Consider the following 18,224-nt stretch of genomic DNA (forward strand, 5'->3'; position numbering starts at 1 on the left):
ATCTTCTATATGAATCTATAACCACAACTTAAAAAGAAATACCAATTAGGGGCTGGGGTTGTGGCTCAGTGGTAGCTCGTGTGCCTAGCACATGGGAGGCACTGGGTTCAATTCTCAGCACTGCATATAAATAAATAAAATAAAGGTCCATTGACAACTAAAAATATTTGTTTAAAAAATACCAATTAGAAGCTGCTCTTTTAAAAACCTCAGGTTCAAGGAAGGAAGAAAATGTAAAAGAATGTAGAATTAGGAAAAGATTAATTTTCTCAATTAAAAACCTGAGTTTTCAGATAAAAGCAAGGATGAGTGAGATGAAAAAAAGAGTGAAATTTGGGTATGCTATGTTCTATACACAGGAGGCAGCAATCAAGAGTTGGATATAAACCTTTTCCTCTTAGATATACCAAAATTTTAAAATTCAGTATTGATTTATTTTGGAAAGCAAAAGAGTGTTCAATAATCTATCAACTTTAATATTACTGTCTTGTTATTTTGGATTGGGAAAAGATCTGACCTGAATACAGCAGGACAGTATTAGTCCTATTTATTTCTCTCTTTCCCTTGAAATGTGGCTTTTTCTTTCACACACATATGTGTTCTTATCACATTGAAGCAGGTGTTCAGGTTTATAAATATAAACAACATGCACTAAAATGAATATTGCACAATAAATATCGATTGATCTGGTTAATGGTGGTATGTTCTGGACCCTACCACCTGACACTTGGTAGAAACAGGGAAGTTTCTGACTGAGGGGATTGTTCATTTGAATTCAGCAGTCTGGCTTTTAAAAAGGATTTCACGTACTGCATATATTAGTTTATCTAAGAGTGTAAGGCATTTTCACACTTTCTCTGACATTCTCTTTTTTCCCCCTTTGGCAAGTACAGCATTGAAGGTTGACTTTAAATGTTTTGAATCTCCAGAGTAATGTGTCTGAATCACACGAGACACACTAGTTAGCACTGTACATCCGTAAAAAAGTACAGGCAGTGACCGGCCAATGCAAATGTGCCACTGGATCACCACCAGTCCAAAGGGGAGACCACCATTCTATGAGAATAGGGAGCAGATTAAGTGGGATTAAGTGACAAATGCTCCATCTTCCTTTCCCTGTCCCTGGCCAGTGCAGACCAGATTGAAAATAACTTAATTCACAAGATTTAGTTCAGAGATTCTGGAATAAATATGCTCAGTGGGGCTGCTGCGAACTGTCCTAAGAAATTGATTATAATTCAGACAATTTTTATTTTTATTTATTGTAATTTGGAGTGGTTAATAGCCACTGCTTTACTCTCAATATAAAAAGACTAAAGTTGCTATGGTGAATTCATTGTTTTAACAACAACAAAAATCAGTTTTACTTTCTATTATACATGCTTTGGAAAAATACCTCTTGTTATAGATGTTATAAAAAGATTACATAAGTGCAGATTTATATATTGAATAGTAGAGTGTGTAAAACTTGAGCTCTGATGCAATCATTGCTTTCTATTATTTCAATCTCCTGGAATCAATGAGAGCCACACGTGGTCTTGGGTTCGAAGTTCTATGTTAACCTACAGCTAGGCTCAAAACTTTATGTAACAATAATAAAGCTACAAAAAAATTTCAGTTTTACAGCAATTTCCATTTTGAAAATGCATTCCCAGTTTTCGTTTCATTTGAGACAACAGATCTTTATTGAGCATAGACCAAGTGCTAGGCAGCAAGGTAGGGCTGCTGTTACCATTCCCATCTGAGAAACCAAATTCTCACAGACATTAATGATAATGTCCAGGATTATACAACTACCAAGTGGTGAAGCCAGGAACTGACCCAGCACTCCTGGTTGAGAGGTGGCATAGGGTCGAGACTGAAGCATAAACTCTGCAGGCAAGCTGCACTGGGTTAGACACCGGGGCTGGCTTATTCCAGCTGTTTCACCTTAAGTAAGTTACTTAACCTTTCTGTGTTATGATTTTCTGTGAGGAGATTAAGTCTTCACAAAATTATAACCTGGTAGATAGTAAGAACCATTTGTTATTATTATGTGGTATGTAATCCAGCATTGTTTTCAATACTATGCTGCCTCTCTCTCTACATAGCTTAGCAGACTATCTCTTCTTTTCTTCCTGGAATTTTTCTGGATTTTGTCACTCTCAGTTTCATTTGCTAAGCCCCATTCACCTGTCTTTCAGCCTGTCTGACTACAACAGTTCATTTGAAATATCAGGGCTTTTAATAACCACCCCAAGTTTTATACTCTGGTTTTCTTGAAAAGAAAGAAATGAAGCTGAGGAACATAATTATCAATGAAAAACTCTTTGAAGAAAAGTCTAGTTAAGTTTTTTATAAAATATTATTGCAAGAAAACATTTTAAGAACAAATGGGAGGATCTCATTATTTTTTCTTACATTCATATGAGTATTAGTGGAATTTGTAGTTTCTGAAAGACCAATGCTTCCTATAATCACTCTAAGATTATCTGGTAGATTATCCAACATGTTTAACCATTAAACCTCTCCCAGGAATTCTTTATTAAAATGCCTCAATTAATATAAGCCCATTCTAAATCTACTGTTTTTTTTAAATAGTCTTGGAAGAAGACACTTTTTTTTAATACTGAAAACTTACAACATTGAATACCTGAATATTTGCTAACAATATATACTGTTATAATTTAAATTCCCTTAAAGTACAGTAGAGGGGTTTACTTAATCCATGAGATAAAAACTGGAAGCAAAACTGAGACTTGCTTCTTGTTAAGCATATTTTGATTTGTTGGACCAAAGGCAAATTAATGATTGCACTTTATTGTGAATTTATTTTCATTTTACAGAGTTTAAACATCTTCCAGAACCTAAACAAGCGTCAGTATGAAACAGTTATTCATTTGTTTGAGGTTGCAATAATAGCAACTGACCTGGCTTTGTATTTCAAGTAAGTACACACCCACACCTGTACCACAGATTGCTCTTAAACGCTGTGTGGTTCTGCAGCGTTTAAAGGAATTATCTGCTGCACTTAAAGGTAAGATGAATTTTTTCACATGCATGCATGCAAATTTGTTTATTTTTCTTTTGGAATGTCAATTAGAATATCCTCAAGATAGGTGCCTGATAGAGAATTTACTAGAAACCTGGAAATATGTTTTAAAAACTTACACTCCCCCCACCATGTTAATTGCTTGTTATCTGAAGAAGTTTGAACTAAAGAATATGCTGTGAAGTTTGCAGGTTGCCAGCACAGGGATGTCAACCTCATGAGGTGGCCTTTTGTCTTGGTGAATTCACCATGGTCCAGAATCTGGTATTCAGTGTTTCCAGCTCAGAAATTTGATCCTTTCAGAGTCTAGCTGCTGAACAGTCTTAGTGACTGTGGCACACATGAGCCAACCTCACAAAATTGAGTTATAGGCAGCAGAGGGCCAGCCAGTATGTAACAATGACATTACCAAGGAGACCAGATACCCTAAGCATCTACACAGTTTCTCATAAGTGAAATATGAAGTTGTTAGTGAACACTGATGATAACAGTGAGTCAGTTATGGGATCCATATATTCAATTTTGCCTTTCTGATCCTTCTTAATTAAAAATTTAACTATTAAATAGTTCAGACTTGAAAATAAATTCTTAATATATTCTTAAATATAAATGTTCACAACCCAAATTCAACCATGTTTCTTTTTGCCATATTTGCCTCTGATGTCATTTTTCAGAGGAAAAAGAATATTAGGGATGCAATGGAGATGATTTCCAATTTTTCACCATTGCCTACAATGTGATGCTGTATATCCTTATGCACATATGAGACCTTCTCTAAAATACATGCCCAGCAGTGGTAATGCTTAAGGTTTGCCTGTATTCAATGGTGTGCCACTTTGCAAAGCTGTACTCTTGAGCAGTCGGGCTGATTGATGTTCCCAGCAGCAGTGTACAAGAGTTCCTACAATCCATATCCAGAACACGATGGATCTGTGCACACTTGTATTTTATTTTGTTAATCTATTGAGTGTGAGATGATATTTTACTGTTTAATTTTGTATTTCCTTGTTACCAATGAGTCCTAGCATCTATGTGCTTGGGGTTCTGATTTTTTGTTGGTTCTGTCTTGTGATACCTTATCACAGTCTGTGCCCTCTCTGTTATGGTCTCTGTTCCCATTTGTAACTTTTAGTTTTAATGTATTCAGTGTTACCTGGTTTTTCCCCCCTTTTTGATTTGTGCTTTTTCTCTTAAGCCCTTTCTATGACAAAATTAGGCAGCCATTGCCTGTTCCCTTATCCCTTGGCCTCTTGACTTCTGCTATGTGGATATCCCGATGCAAAGTGGGAACGTGAACTATGAGAAACACATTTGAGACACCTTTTGCTCTGCCTTTATATGGTAAAATTATTTTCTAGGAAGAGAACCATGTTTCAAAAGATTGTGGATGCCTGTGAGCAAATGCAAACTGAGGAGGAGGCCATCAAGTATGTAACCATTGACCCAACCAAGAAAGAGATCATTATGTGAGTGGTCAGAATGATATTTTCCTTTGGGGGGGGGAATGTAGTTTGTATCTTTTTCTATTTAACAATTTTTCTTTTCTTCCTAAGGGCAATGATGATGACAGCATGTGACCTGTCGGCTATCACCAAGCCCTGGGAGGTGCAAAGCCAGGCAAGTCCAGTTGCACTATGGCTCTTGTTGCTCTAGGGTGTGTGTGTGTGTGTGTGTGTGTGTGTGTGTGTGTGTGTGTTTTTCCACTGCTCACACTCAGGTGCAGTCTAGATCCCATGTAAAAGTCCACATGAAGATATCTTGCAACCCAAGAATTCTATTCTGACAAATTATAAATATCAGTAAGTCAACAGATGCCTAGATCAGGCCCCAGGATAAGGCAAATGGAGGAAACTTTCAAAAGAAGCTGCTTCTTTAATAATTCCTTATCACTGAACAGGTGAACTTATTCAGAGGAGGTCTGAGTTTTTAGTTGAGGAGACAAGTGAGAACAATGCCAGGGTGAATCATTCAAGCTGTCTGCTGCTAAGGGTGGTTTTGCTCTTACAACCTCTTCTTCGATGTGCTGTCAGTTACCCAAAGGGCACTAGTTGAGGTGCTGGTTTAAGGTTGTTGTTGCCCATGTGTGGAGTGAGAGGTATGGAGGCATCAGTTGACTACTTACTAATTGGATGGTAGAAACTTCTTTTCCTTCAGTTGCTTCTAGGAAAAAACCTCAAGCAGAAGAAAGGCCAGAATGACCTGGTTCAACTATAGATGTGGATTCTACCTGTAGAGTAATTTATGTTTTATGTTTTCTCCTCATGGGAGGGAGGAAAAATCTGTTCCTTACTCATCCTAAGTTAATGGCTGAGGCCCCTGTAGCAAAGACAGATTAACAAAAGAATATAGATGTATTTAAGTGTGACACAGAGGCTTTATTGTAAATAAATAAAGGGTCTGGTGTATAGCTCAGTGGGAGAGGGCTTGCCTCTCATGGGTGAGGCTCTGGGTTCCACCCCTAGCACCACAGAGGTGGGGAAAGGAAAAAAAGACCCCAAGAAACAATTGCATTTGTGTATTTTTATGCTAGGCTTGGCGAAGAAGTAGTCACAGAGAAAGAGGATCTAATGGTAAAGAATTGGAAACAGCAAAGCTGATTTGTTCAGGTTCTTCTTGGCATCTCTGTCTTAGGCTTCTCTCCTCCAGGGATAGGGGTCACCTCTTGAATAAGAGTCTTACAATTGGTTTTAGGTAAGGTCAAACAATCCTTCCTAGGTTTTATGACTGGCTTCAGGGAGAAAGGCTTCAAAGGTGAGCCTTCTGCTCCTGTGATTTTCTTAAATTCTTAAATTTTGGGAGTGGTGTCCCCTGAACTCCATCACCATCAAGTCCAAAGCCAAGTGCTTACTCACCCTGATGTGCCTGCTCTTCCTCTCATACCCTATCTGCAACGACCCGGCTGGAAACCTTGGGCTCCACTTGAGTTTATCTCCTTCATTTCACAATCATTTGATCATTTGTCTGTCCCACTTGCTTTGTCCTTGGTGAAGACTTTTAACCAAGCTTTGATCAGAATTTTAGTGGCAGCTTCCCAACTATCCTCTGATTAACTCCTCAGCCCATTCCCCATTGCCAGAGGTTTCCAGCCTCTTTTAAGTCCACTTCCCCTGACAAGACTTATACAAGCACTGGGCCTGTCACCACCTGTCCAGAACTCACACTCCCAGATGCATTTCTGTCACTCTCTCCCATAGCATCACACACTAAGCTCCTATTCACATAAGCTGGGGACATTCCATTTACTCCTGCACAGACTTTCCCTCTTCTTTACTGGCAAACTACTGTACTTACCATAAATGCAACCCTTCATGGAACTTCTTTCCTCCTTTCCTTGATCCACAGCACTTCCCAAATAGATCACATGACTATTTTCACTAGACTCCCCACATTAGAAAGAAAAAGTTCACTTATCCTTCTCACAAGCCTGGACCATGCCAGTGTAACACAATTAATGTTCATTGAACATGGTAATATTTTATTTTTTTGGTAGCAGGGATTGAACTCAGGGGCACTCAACCACCGGGCCACATCCCCAGCCCTGTTTTGTATTTTATTTAGAGACAGGGTCTCACTCAGTTGCTTAGCATCCCACTGTTGCTGAGGCTCGCTTTGAACTCATGATCCTCCTGCCTCAGCCTTCCAAGTCGTTGGAATTACAGGCGTGTGCCACCACACAATAAAAATATTGCCTAGCAATATTTTTAGTGATATAAATTAACCCAACTCTTGAATGTCCTCACACTATCTGTGCATGTGTCCATGTACAAAGAAATGTGCTAGATGTTTATAGATAACCAAAACAAAGAAGGAATTGAGAAATGTTGCACTTGTAACATGTTTTATGGAACTAAATGTCCTCCCAATCCCATTCTTTATTGCTGAGGAGTAGCAATACAAACCCAGAATTAGTCTAGAATATTCAAGTAAAAACTTCTCCCTTCCTATTTCAATATAATCTGTACATCTTTTTAAAACTTAATAGTTTTAGAGTTTGACATCTCAAGCAATGACTGTAGATACTACCCTTCAATGTCACTCATGCTAATAAAATGCAAGTTCTCTCTTAATAAGTGGATGTAGTGAACCAAGCCTTTCTCCTTTGCAGGTAGCACTTCTGGTTGCAAATGAATTCTGGGAACAAGGAGATCTGGAGAGAACAGTGCTGCAGCAACAACCTATTGTAAAGACGTTGGAATAAAATGCATTGCTTAGTAAAAATTAGTACAAATCAGTCTATTTTGTTCATTAAATATAGGGAAATTATCTTAAAAGGATTTATTTATCTTTCTAGCCTATGATGGACAGAAACAAAAAAGATGAACTACCTAAACTTCAAGTTGGATTTATTGATTTTGTTTGTACTTTTGTATATAAGGTAAGTAAACCAATTATTTGAATGAGCCATATAATCTCTTAGATGAGAATTTTTCTCTTCAATTATAACCATAGCAAAAGTCCACCCACCCACCCCCTCAGAGGAAAGCCATTAGGGGTGTCACTGTTCTCCATAGTAATTTTGAGATGTGACCCTAATGTCACTCAGGGTGGAATAAAAAGTGTGAGGACTCAGATGTGAACCACTTGAGCCGACCTCCTGAGCAGGCAGGAAGGACTGTACCTCCCAGTCCCAAGCCTCAGAGGCACTTAGTTACGCTCATCCCAACAGATCTGAGCACTGCACAGTGCCTTACAGCTCCTCTGCATGTGAAAAATACCAAAACCCAACTTTCCAACCTAAAATTCTCTTTAGGAGTTCTCACGGTTTCACAAAGAAATCACACCCATGCTGAACGGCCTTCAGAACAACAGAGTGGAATGGAAATCTCTTGCTGACGAGTATGATGCAAAGATGAAGGAAATTGAAGAGGAGATGAAAAAGCAGGAAGAAGAAGTGGTAGTAGCACAAGGTGAGATGGATTCTGCTTTTGCTCCTTACAAAGAAGCCAGAGGTCAGGGTGAGCTGAATGTCACATGACAAAAACATGAACAGTAAATATAAAATGAGCCCTGCTTTCCTGATGCAGACTGGTAATTAGTGGTTTTCAGGCCCCAACCCCCAACATCCCTCAAAAAGATCTTATGTGTAATTCTATATAGATTTGACAGGAATAAACTGAAGTAGAGGTTGAAGCTAGGTGTCTTTGTCCCTCTAGAAGATGGCTCCTGAGGCACCTCTGCAAGACTGTAAGAACAGTATCAAAACCAGAGTCTGAGATATCAGGGATACATGAGAATACAGCTTTAGACTGGTGTACCCCATTAGCTATGAAGATTCTGGGCAACTTGCTTAACCTTTCTGAGGTTCATATTCTCTACCTAAGGTGGCTTAGAAGATGCCCAACTTAAGGAAGTCCTACATGTAAAGCTGGCCAAAGGGGGTGACTTAAAGGACACTCCCCCATATTTTTGTTTCCCAGATGTATCCACATGGTGCTGTTTTACCTGGCCTGAAATTCTACTCATATAGTCATTCATTAGGTTTAACATTCAGAAAGCCTGTTATAGTGCTTAGGTGCAACTATTAGTTCATCAAATGACTGAAATGTCATCTTGAAAGTGGAATGCTAATTTCTGTCTTCCAAGTTTAGCATTCTAAAGGTTGTAAAGAATTCTGATTGACAATAATCCACATGGAAACACCTTGAAAGATAAACTTCCTTTAGATGGTTACATTTGGTGCTATTGTAATCAATTTACAGAGGGTGAGAATATTTTCCTTAACAACTTTAGGGGGGCATCCTTCAACAAAATAAAGTTTCTGACTCTCCATATGCTTTCACTGATGTATTCATTGAGTGTCTGTTCCATACAAGGACCCAAGTCAGGCAAGCCTTGGGGAAAAATTGTCGTCCTTATCTCCAAGAGTTACCATGGAGTGGTGATGGGGGGGGGGGGCTACACATTAAGCAATCGATGCATAATCAATGTGCTGATTACAAGCCTCAGAGAGAGTATGGGTGTGTATGTGGATGCATATGCCAAGATCTCAAGACAGTAAACTTGGCTCACACAAAAAGGAGACGAGAAGTGAAAACACTCAACATTAAAAAAAAGATGTTGAGGACTGGGGCTGTATGTAGCTCAGTGGTAGAGCACTTGCCTCACACATGTGAGGCAGTAGGTTCGATCCTCAGCACCACATAAAAATAAATTGGGCTGGGGTTGTGGCTCAGCGGTAGAGCGCTTGCCTTGCACATTGTGAGACCCTGGGTTCGATCCTCAGCACCACATTAAAAAAAAAAAGAAAGAAAGAAAGAAAGAAAAAGATGTTGAAATGCGAATAAGCCCAGTGTAACTGAAGAACTTAAAAACTGGTATGGCTGGAGTCTAGAGAGAAGGAAGCTGCGGCATTAGATGAAATTAGTAGTTCAGGGGCTGCCAGAGAGCAGACTGCCTGGGGCCTGCTGAGGACTATTGTCAATAGAGGGGTTCTGACAGGAAAGCAGGAAAATCTGACTTGCACTTCAAAACTATGTGATTTTTTACCAAGCTCTTAGAAAGTGAGTATTCCTTAGTGTTATTAAATTTTCCCTTTATCCCAACATTATGATGAACAGACAATCAGGTCTTTAAGAGGCTCCTGACATTTTATTATTCAGTATACTAGAAACAGATCTTTTTACTTACATAAAAATTGACTTCTGAATTTTTTCTAGTACACACTGAATTCTTTGTAGACTATTATTTTGTATTCCTTGGTTATCAACTTTTGTGCATCAAGTTCATTCCCACATTAAATAACCTCAATGAAAAACTGATAATTAATTGGCTAACCACTTGTCAGATTATATTTTTTAAATGAACCAACTGTGAATCAAAATGTTTTCAAATGTTGAAACCCATAGTACTTGCTATAGATTAATATTATTAATTGGGCTATAAAGTTGATGAGAGAATATCATGAGATTTCTATATTTACATTAATTCTTATAATAATATTGCTTTTTTTTATTTCTTACTAGTTGCTGAGGATTCAGGAGGTGGTGGTGTTGATGACAAAAAGTCCAAAACATGCTTAATGTTGTAAAATAATCCAACTGGTCTAAACTTCAAACATCATCTTAGTTTTGAAGAAAAACAGAAAACATTAAAAAAAATACAAAAAACTTCAGTAAATTTCATTCAGCAAATCATCATGTAACAGAGTTAAGAGGATCACCAGAAAAACTATCCTGCGACTTGTATCAAGAGAATATATATTTCTGGCCTGAAAACCCTGAAGATGAAATAAAGTTCAACAAAAATGCAAAATAAGACAAAAAACAGGTGCATTTTGGGTACCAATTTACTTTAAAAAATATGTGGTCGTGAAACTAGTCACAGGTTTAAAAAAGTTTTAATTATATTTACTTGCTAAGGCTGCGTAATAGAGTACCTACCACAGAATGGGTGGTTTAAACAACAGAAATTTATTTTCTCACAATTCTAGAAGCCAGAACCTACCCAGAAGTGCAAGACCAAGGAGGTATTGGCAAGGCTGGTTTCTCATGAGGCCTCTCAACGTGGTCTGTAGCTGGCCATGTTTCCCCTGTGTCTTCAAAGTCATCCCTCTGTGTTTATGTCTAGTTTCTTCTTCTTATAAGAACACCAGCTCTAGCACAAGGTGCACCCAGTAATATGAATGAATGATAATCAGAATGAATGATACAATATGTATAAATAAGAAATAGTAAGTCATCACCTTGGGTAAGTACTGCCATGTACTTAATGTTGAGACTCCACTTCTAAGATCACATAAGAAATTATTCTTTAAGCTTTATTTTTAAAGTTTTAACCCCTAGACACCAAGTCAGTTCAAATAACTTCCCTTCTCAGTCACCAGAAACTGAGGGTAGCAATGTGCCACCACTGAAGGTCTGCCAAATATACGAACTCTGCTTCAGAGCAATTGTAAGGAAGCATAGTCTCAAACCCTCTAGACCAAGGGTCTACTGACTGCACTGAGGCAAAGTGTGAAATAGGTATGTAGGAGAATTAATGTTTAAACTATCATTTTGGAGCACTTTTCAAATACTCCTTAAAATAGGACTTATAGGAGAGGGATATAGCTCAGTTGGTAGAGTGCTTACCTTGCATGCACAAGGCCCTGGATTCAAACCCAAGCAACACACACACACAAGAACTTTCATCATCTGTCATTATGTTGAATGGATTAAGTATTTTAATTTTATGTAACAATCTAAATTTATCATTGAACTTGATACATAAACTCATACTTGCACTACCAAATATATGGATCTATTTTAAAAGGGTATTTAGATATTCTTCCAATTAACATTAAATTCTGTAGGAATAGGACTATATTTTTATCATAAGAATGTTTAATTACATATATTTCACTTCTAATAATTTAACTTTTGGACCTTTCAAATATTTTTCTTAGAAATCAAGATTCCTTTTTATTTCAATGTAAAGTTGTGAGATGAAAAAACAATACCTTCAAGAAATGAAGGAACTTTCACATGATATTTAACATTAATAAACCTAACACCAATTTACTATTTTCTAATAAGTTCAGAAATGATTGCATAATTATTTCCTAGACAGTTTCTTTACAGCAATGCCTAGCACAGTGCCTTACATGTAATAAAAGCCTGATAAATACTTGTGGAATTAATGAATAACAACTGTTTAATAAAAGGAAAATTTCTGATATTAACCCTTTTACAGTAAGACACTAAATTACTTAGTTTTCAATTTCATGCCAATCATTTCATGTTTAAATGTATATCAAGGAGCTATGGATGAGAGAATTACAGATGAGCATCTGAAAAAGGACTGGGAAGTGTGTCTGCTAATGAACTCAGGAAGCATTAGACATCCTGAGAGTGGCTGAATTTTTATTTCCAAAGACCAACCATTCAAACTGCAACCTATAGATAAAAATTTTATGAAGTTTTGAAGTATATTTTCACATTAAGGAATGCAGGCTTTCTCTCTCCCATCTCACAGAAACAAATCCTGAAAATACTCATCAAATTCTTCTTCCCTGTTAAAAAGAAAAAGTATAGTTATTAAAACCAATAGAATAAAAAATTATTTGGAGACACATTATGAGATTAATAAAAACACTGAGTCTTGTATGCATCAATATTTCCATGAATCAGTTACAGAGTAATTCTTAAGTTTCTAAAATAACCGAAACCATACTCATATTTATTAAAATTAAAATAATTTACAAGTTGACACCTCTCCCAAAATGTAATACCTAAGATTTTGCTTTAAAGTACTCTGAAATGTCACTGCTTCTCTTTACTTTTTGATTTACTTTATACCTTCTCTGTTCATTCTCAATTCAAACTATATTCTGCTGAAAAAGTGAATGAAAAAGTTATTTTTAAGGAAAAAACACAAGTCTTACTTCCAAAACCAGGGAGATTTTGCTTAGGTTGCAGACTTCCAAAACCAGGGAGATTTTGCTTAGGTTATAGTATTTTATTATATTGAAAACAGTACATATATTATGTATTAGTAGCAATAATTTTTTTTTCAATACTGGGAATTGAACTCAGGGATCCTCTACTATTGAGCTATAGATACATTCTTAACCCTTTCTGTGCTTTATGTTGAGACAGGGTCTTGCTAAGATGCTGAGGCTGGCCTTAAACTTGTAATCTCCTGCACCCAGCCTGGACCAAGAATCTTATATCTAAAACAAAGAACAGAACTCTGGAAGGAGATATGAAACTAGATTACAAGGCTGGGGATATAGCTCAGTGGTAGGGTGCTTGCCTAGCATGCATGAGGCTGTGGATTCAATCTCTAGTACTGCCCCAAACAAAAGAAGAGTTCTCCCTTAAGAGTTCATTGTATAAAAATACTATGAAAAGTGTAAAGTACTAAATAAATATGAGTGCAAGGAGCCAGTGTGAGACAGTGGAAATAGCAGAATTTGAAATTGCACCCTGTATAGTTCTAGCTCTGTTATTCATTAGCTATGTGAACAAGTTACTTCTTTATACTCGGTTTTAACATCTGTAAAATAAAGATAATTTCTATTCCCACAGAGTTGTTGTGAGGATTAAATGAATACACAGGTGTTTTTCTTTTTCTGGGAACACAGAATAAAATGGATAATAAAAATTAGCCTACTGATCTCTTTTAAAAAATTATCTTTTAGATCAGATATGTCTAATAGGACCGTATCATTTGGTTTAAAATAACTTAGAATGCATAAAGCCACCAAAAATATGTCCAAATTGAAAGGAAAAATTATAGAATCAAATAGAAATGATTAAAGAATCATCTGCAATTTGATATTCTCCATATGCTATTTTTTCACTAGCAATAACAGTACTAACTATAGTTAGAAAACTACAGAAATTATATATATGAAATTGGTGAAACCTCTACAGGGACTTAGATGTTCAATGTCAAAAGAGTTGAATATATAAAAGTTTTGTATTATGAAAGCCTTCTTTCATGGGATTTACTCAGGTCTCTTTATTGCCCAAAAAGGTGAGCTGAGGCAAACACCTTTTCTGCTATTCTCAGCTATAAAGCCCCTCAAGGAGAGGTGCTCAACAAACGGATAGAGGTTTAGTTAGTCATTTAAATTGAACACCAGTATTTTATTTACAGCAAAGGTTTTTAAAATAATTTTATCTATAATAATCATACTTTTGGGAATTCTTTGAGGGAAAAAAAGATTGCCACCGAAAAAAAGTAATTTTGCTTAAACACCTCTAACACACCTAAACTCTATCACACTGAGGACATATCATATAATCAGCAAAATATTTTATAAGTAGTTTAAAGTAATAAAGTATAGTTGATTCAACAGATCTCTTTTATGAACCAAAATGGCTAGGGACTGAAAAAAGGGGACTAAAATTTATTGAGCATGTATTACATTTATTTGTACCAGGTGTGTTATTTTCTTAATTCTATTTAATCTTCACATTAAACTCTACATGGTATTTTATCTCAAGCAGTGAACATCCCAATATATGACAAAATTGACAATATTTCAGCCCATATTCAGTCAGTGTTTCCTCTTCCACCTATAGCAGAAATAAATGCACTGAGTTATCCATCTTTGGGGAGCTAAGGTGGATGTTGGCAAGTCTACTTCTTCACCTGTATATATCTTTTAAGGGGTTCTTCAGTAGGGATTTTTGACAATCACAGTAACATGGAACAGACTGCCCTGGAAGTTGGTAAACAGTCTTCTCTAAAGAAATCCAAGGAAAGACCGGACCATCTGTTAGGATGAGCTGATAAAAGGTGTATTCACCACGAGGAAGATAGAGACAGACATTGGCTGTTTATGGCCATAAACAATGTCTGGGAAAAAACTTTCTTCTTACCAGGCTAGAAATGGTAAGATGTTAACATTCATGATGTTAAAATTTTCCCTTGTTATCAAGAGTGGCTGTGGTCATAGCTACTTAAAATGGTTAAATGGGTCTGTATTATCTATAAGTATGAGCACTTACTGTGATTTTTCATCTGTCTCTGGTAGTGGACCCTTCCAGAGCTCAGACTCGGAAACACTTTCTTCCTCATCAGAGTTTCCTGTTCATTTAAAAGACATTTTTGAAAAACGTATTATATTTAAAACACATTTTGAACTACTCATCAATGTAATTAAATTAATGTTGAACTTAATTGCAATTCAAATTCAATTTTTATATGATTCTCTGGAAATTTAATTCACTCTTCCAGGTACAATAAATTATTTTAATTAATAAATAATGTGACAAATACCAGAGTCTCAGCAAAAAGGCCAAGAATTAATGTCTCATGAAAAACTTCCCTAAGTTACTTTGCATTAGAATAGCAATTCCAATATTAACTCTTATAAGAAAAAATTTCTTGCAATATAATTGATTTAGTTTCTTCTTTTTCTTGGTCATCAAAAAAGAAATCAAAGTTAAGATTCTGAGAGAGCATATTTATATTAGGACCTATACCTCAAGGACTGAATTAGTATATAAAATATCCAGTTAAATTGTGAAAAAAATAATTGTCAAGACATTTAGTTAAATTAATGCTAATTAAAAGAAGAAGCCTGTTTTGGTGAAGAAACAGTTATTTTCAAATCATTAAGAGTAAAAATTCTGTAATCTTTTTTCTTAAAGAAAATATGGCAACGCAGAACAGTTTAAAAGCACATAACCTTTGACCAGCAATGTTGCTTTTAGGAATTCGATTGTTTACTTCAAATAAATAAGCACCTCAGATACATATGTATGAAGAAGCACACTGTAAAACAACAAAACATGATAACCTAAGTCCCCACCAATCAGGAACTAAGGATTGGTTAAATGAATATTTACAGCTGTTCAAAAACCTTAGCTCATTTGTATGTGTTGCCAAGGAAAAAGGTCTATGCTATATTAATTTTTTCAAAGTTACAGAAGATATGCACAGTATTATCTAATTTATGTTAAAAAATCATTTACACTTATTATATGTATACAATGTAAGTTTACACATGTATATTAAGTTTGTAATGTAAGGATCAGCCAGACTTTCCAGTGATTATATTACTAGGATCCTGGGATACTTTTACTTTCTACTTTGAACATCCAAATTGCTTGCATATAGACACTTCTATTCTGAAAATTTAACAAAATGGACATGTTTCAAATCAATCTGCTAAAAATTGTTAAATACTGAGAAATGTATTATTAGATAATAAACCTTTATGCCACAAAGTAATCACATTAACAAATAATTCCTTTCCAATAATGACCATTACTCTAAAAAAAGAACTACTCTTGAGGTACTGGTTCTAATATAAATATGCTTTCTATAAAAAAAAAAAATCTGAACTTGTCTTTTATATAACCAAGAAGAAGCTAAATCAAAGACAACTATGTTACAAGAGATAATTACCTTGTAAGAGTTAATATTGCAATTACTAATTTAAATCTGGCCTGTCAATACAGAATGTCTCTTAGTTCAGCACAACACAAAAATATAACAGTATTGATTTGCCATGGTGGTTCTCTTGCCTGTTGAACTTTGGTCCTTGAATCAATGTGTGTATCTGAACTTTGGTCCTGAGTCTACTGTGGCACCAATTTTAACAAAAATGGCAAAAGTGGGGGGAAGTTGGGGACTACTGCTGTATTTCTAGTGATCTACATATAAATGATGACAAAATTATAATGTCTTGAGTAAAAGATTCCTGTTTTATTGGAGGCCATCACCAAATCTGCCCATGTGAGGATAAAATTCATCAACTCCTATTTTTATAAAAACTCACCAACATGCGATAAAGTTCAGAAAAACTACTTAAGCCTAATAAAAGTAACACTATGATGTTACTCTGTTAAGATGTAAGAAAACAAAACCTACAAAGTCTTTAAAAATGGGGAGCTAATAATTTCAAAAAGCCTTACCACTACTACCTGTTTTCCAGTTCCCTCCCAGGAGTACTTCCCAAATTCCAGCTTTCCTACACCAATTTTCTGATACCTAACAATCCAATTTTACGAAAAAAATCAGTTTAGAATAATATTATAAAATAACTCCCTTTGAAAAGCATCTACTGAAAGTAGCCAAATATACTTAGAGAAGCAAGTCTACAAAACTGGACTAAACAACCTCTAAGATACCTTACAACATGATTAATTGAAAATATTCTGGTTCCCTAAGGGGGACAGTCACTACAAATCATTGCTATAACTGCTACAACCTGTCAGAGGTGGGAGAACTGTTGCTAAGGAATAATAGGAAGAAAGGTCAATACAAAATGATGTTCTTGTATCAACACTATCAAATCTCTGCAGTAATTACTGGCAAGTGAGGATCAGAATCTAAGTCAACGACTCTCAGGTGGAAGGACAGCTTGGAGGTCTTTTTTTTTTTTTTTTTAGAGAGAGAGAGAGAGAGAGAGAGAGAGAGAATTTTATTTATTTTTTAGTTTTTTCGGTGGACACAACATCTTTGTATGTGGTGCTGAGGATCGAACCCGGGCCGCACGCATGCGAGGCTAGCACGCTACCACTTGAGCCACATCTCCAGCCCCAAGCTTGGAGGTCTTTTAATCCAAGCTTTATCCAAAGAATGAATCTGTCATTGCAATATCTCCAATAATAAGCATCAATTCCACTATGTTCAAACACACAATTTCCAAGGCAGCCTATTTCTTCTTTCCTTTTGTCAGATAGTTCTAAGTGACAAGTTTTTCCATAAATTGAGGCAAAAATTTGTTTTCAGGCAATTTTTATCTGTAGACTCCCATTCTGTCAACCACAGCCACCAAAAAAAAAAAAAAAAAAAGTCTTCAACATAGTAACAGCCTTCACAATATCTGTAGTTTCCACATCCACTTCCTTACCTCTTCTCTCATCCCTTCACTTTTCTCCAATCTAAACCTCTGCAGTTCCTCCAATATTCTTCCTACAGCACAATTTCAAGTTCTCTTAATATCTTGGATGTTCTTTTCCTGACCAGCTTCAAGTCTTCAATATTCCCTTTAAGGTGTGGTACCTAAAACTGCATGCAATTTTCCCAAAAGCTTTGAAAATGAAAGCAAGTCTATCATTTTGGTTTTTGTGGATATTATATAATACCTAAAAACTCACTCTACTGAAGAAAAGTCTCCAATAATCATGATAACAAATAGGTCAAACTTTACAGACTTGACTTTTGATCTGATCAATTTCAGAAAAACAAACAATCATTTTAATGTCTAGTGTTTTTCTTTTCTCTGATTTAACAAAGTAGGTTTCTTTATATCCATTTTACAACAGAAGTGAGACAGAGATCAAATCATTTATATATGGATCTGTATGATGTATCTGCCAAAATTAAGGTACAAAGAGTAGATATTTGATTCACAGTTGTTGGTGGTAAGGTAAAAAGGACATAGACTTTAGGGTTATAAATTTGTTTAATCTTAGCTCTATCATTAATTATTTGACCTTGAACAATTAAATTCTCTGGTTCTTGGGAGATCTACTGTATAGCACAGTAACTATAAGTCATCACAAATTGATGTCCTCTCTCATAAATCCATAGCAGAGTCTTCTCTCAAAACTGCCATGAAAAAGCTCAATACTGAGTTCTCTTTATTATCTTACGTACTATTGATGGTATCACTATTTGGTTTGGCTGTTAGAAAGAACAGTGACAAATCTGAAATCTACTTTTGCAATGATGCAAAACTTTTTGGTACTTATTTGTCCATATCAAATTTACCTCTAGCTTTCCATTGCTATTTCACCTTATTTTGCCA

At 35.9% G+C, this 18,224-nt stretch overlaps 2 protein-coding genes across 2 annotated transcripts in view; one reads left to right on the forward strand and one right to left on the reverse strand.

Annotated features, from left to right (window-relative positions):
* PDE6C (phosphodiesterase 6C) overlaps positions 1 to 10,604 on the forward strand; it is a 51,067-nt gene extending 40,463 nt beyond the window's left edge. Inside the window, exons 16-22 of the mRNA XM_081267045.1 lie at positions 2,826 to 2,926; positions 4,390 to 4,497; positions 4,585 to 4,648; positions 7,137 to 7,211; positions 7,323 to 7,406; positions 7,782 to 7,938; positions 9,994 to 10,604. Of these exons, the coding sequence (XP_081123171.1) occupies positions 2,826 to 2,926; positions 4,390 to 4,497; positions 4,585 to 4,648; positions 7,137 to 7,211; positions 7,323 to 7,406; positions 7,782 to 7,938; positions 9,994 to 10,058 (654 nt within the window). The 3' untranslated portion in view covers positions 10,059 to 10,604. The remainder of the gene's footprint in view (positions 1 to 2,825; positions 2,927 to 4,389; positions 4,498 to 4,584; positions 4,649 to 7,136; positions 7,212 to 7,322; positions 7,407 to 7,781; positions 7,939 to 9,993) is intronic.
* A 676-nt stretch (positions 10,605 to 11,280) lies between these two features.
* Positions 11,281 to 18,224, reverse strand: part of LOC308633857 (protein FRA10AC1) — a 30,986-nt gene continuing 24,042 nt past the window's right edge. The window contains exons 14-15 of the mRNA XM_081267046.1: positions 14,470 to 14,548; positions 11,281 to 12,020 (exon numbers count right to left, since the gene is read on the reverse strand). Coding sequence (XP_081123172.1) covers positions 11,978 to 12,020; positions 14,470 to 14,548 — 122 coding nt within the window. The 3' untranslated portion in view covers positions 11,281 to 11,977. The remainder of the gene's footprint in view (positions 12,021 to 14,469; positions 14,549 to 18,224) is intronic.

This window comes from Spermophilus citellus (genome assembly GCF_964194105.1).
Source record: "Spermophilus citellus genome assembly, chromosome: 15".
Taxonomy (NCBI): Eukaryota; Metazoa; Chordata; class Mammalia; order Rodentia; family Sciuridae; genus Spermophilus; species Spermophilus citellus.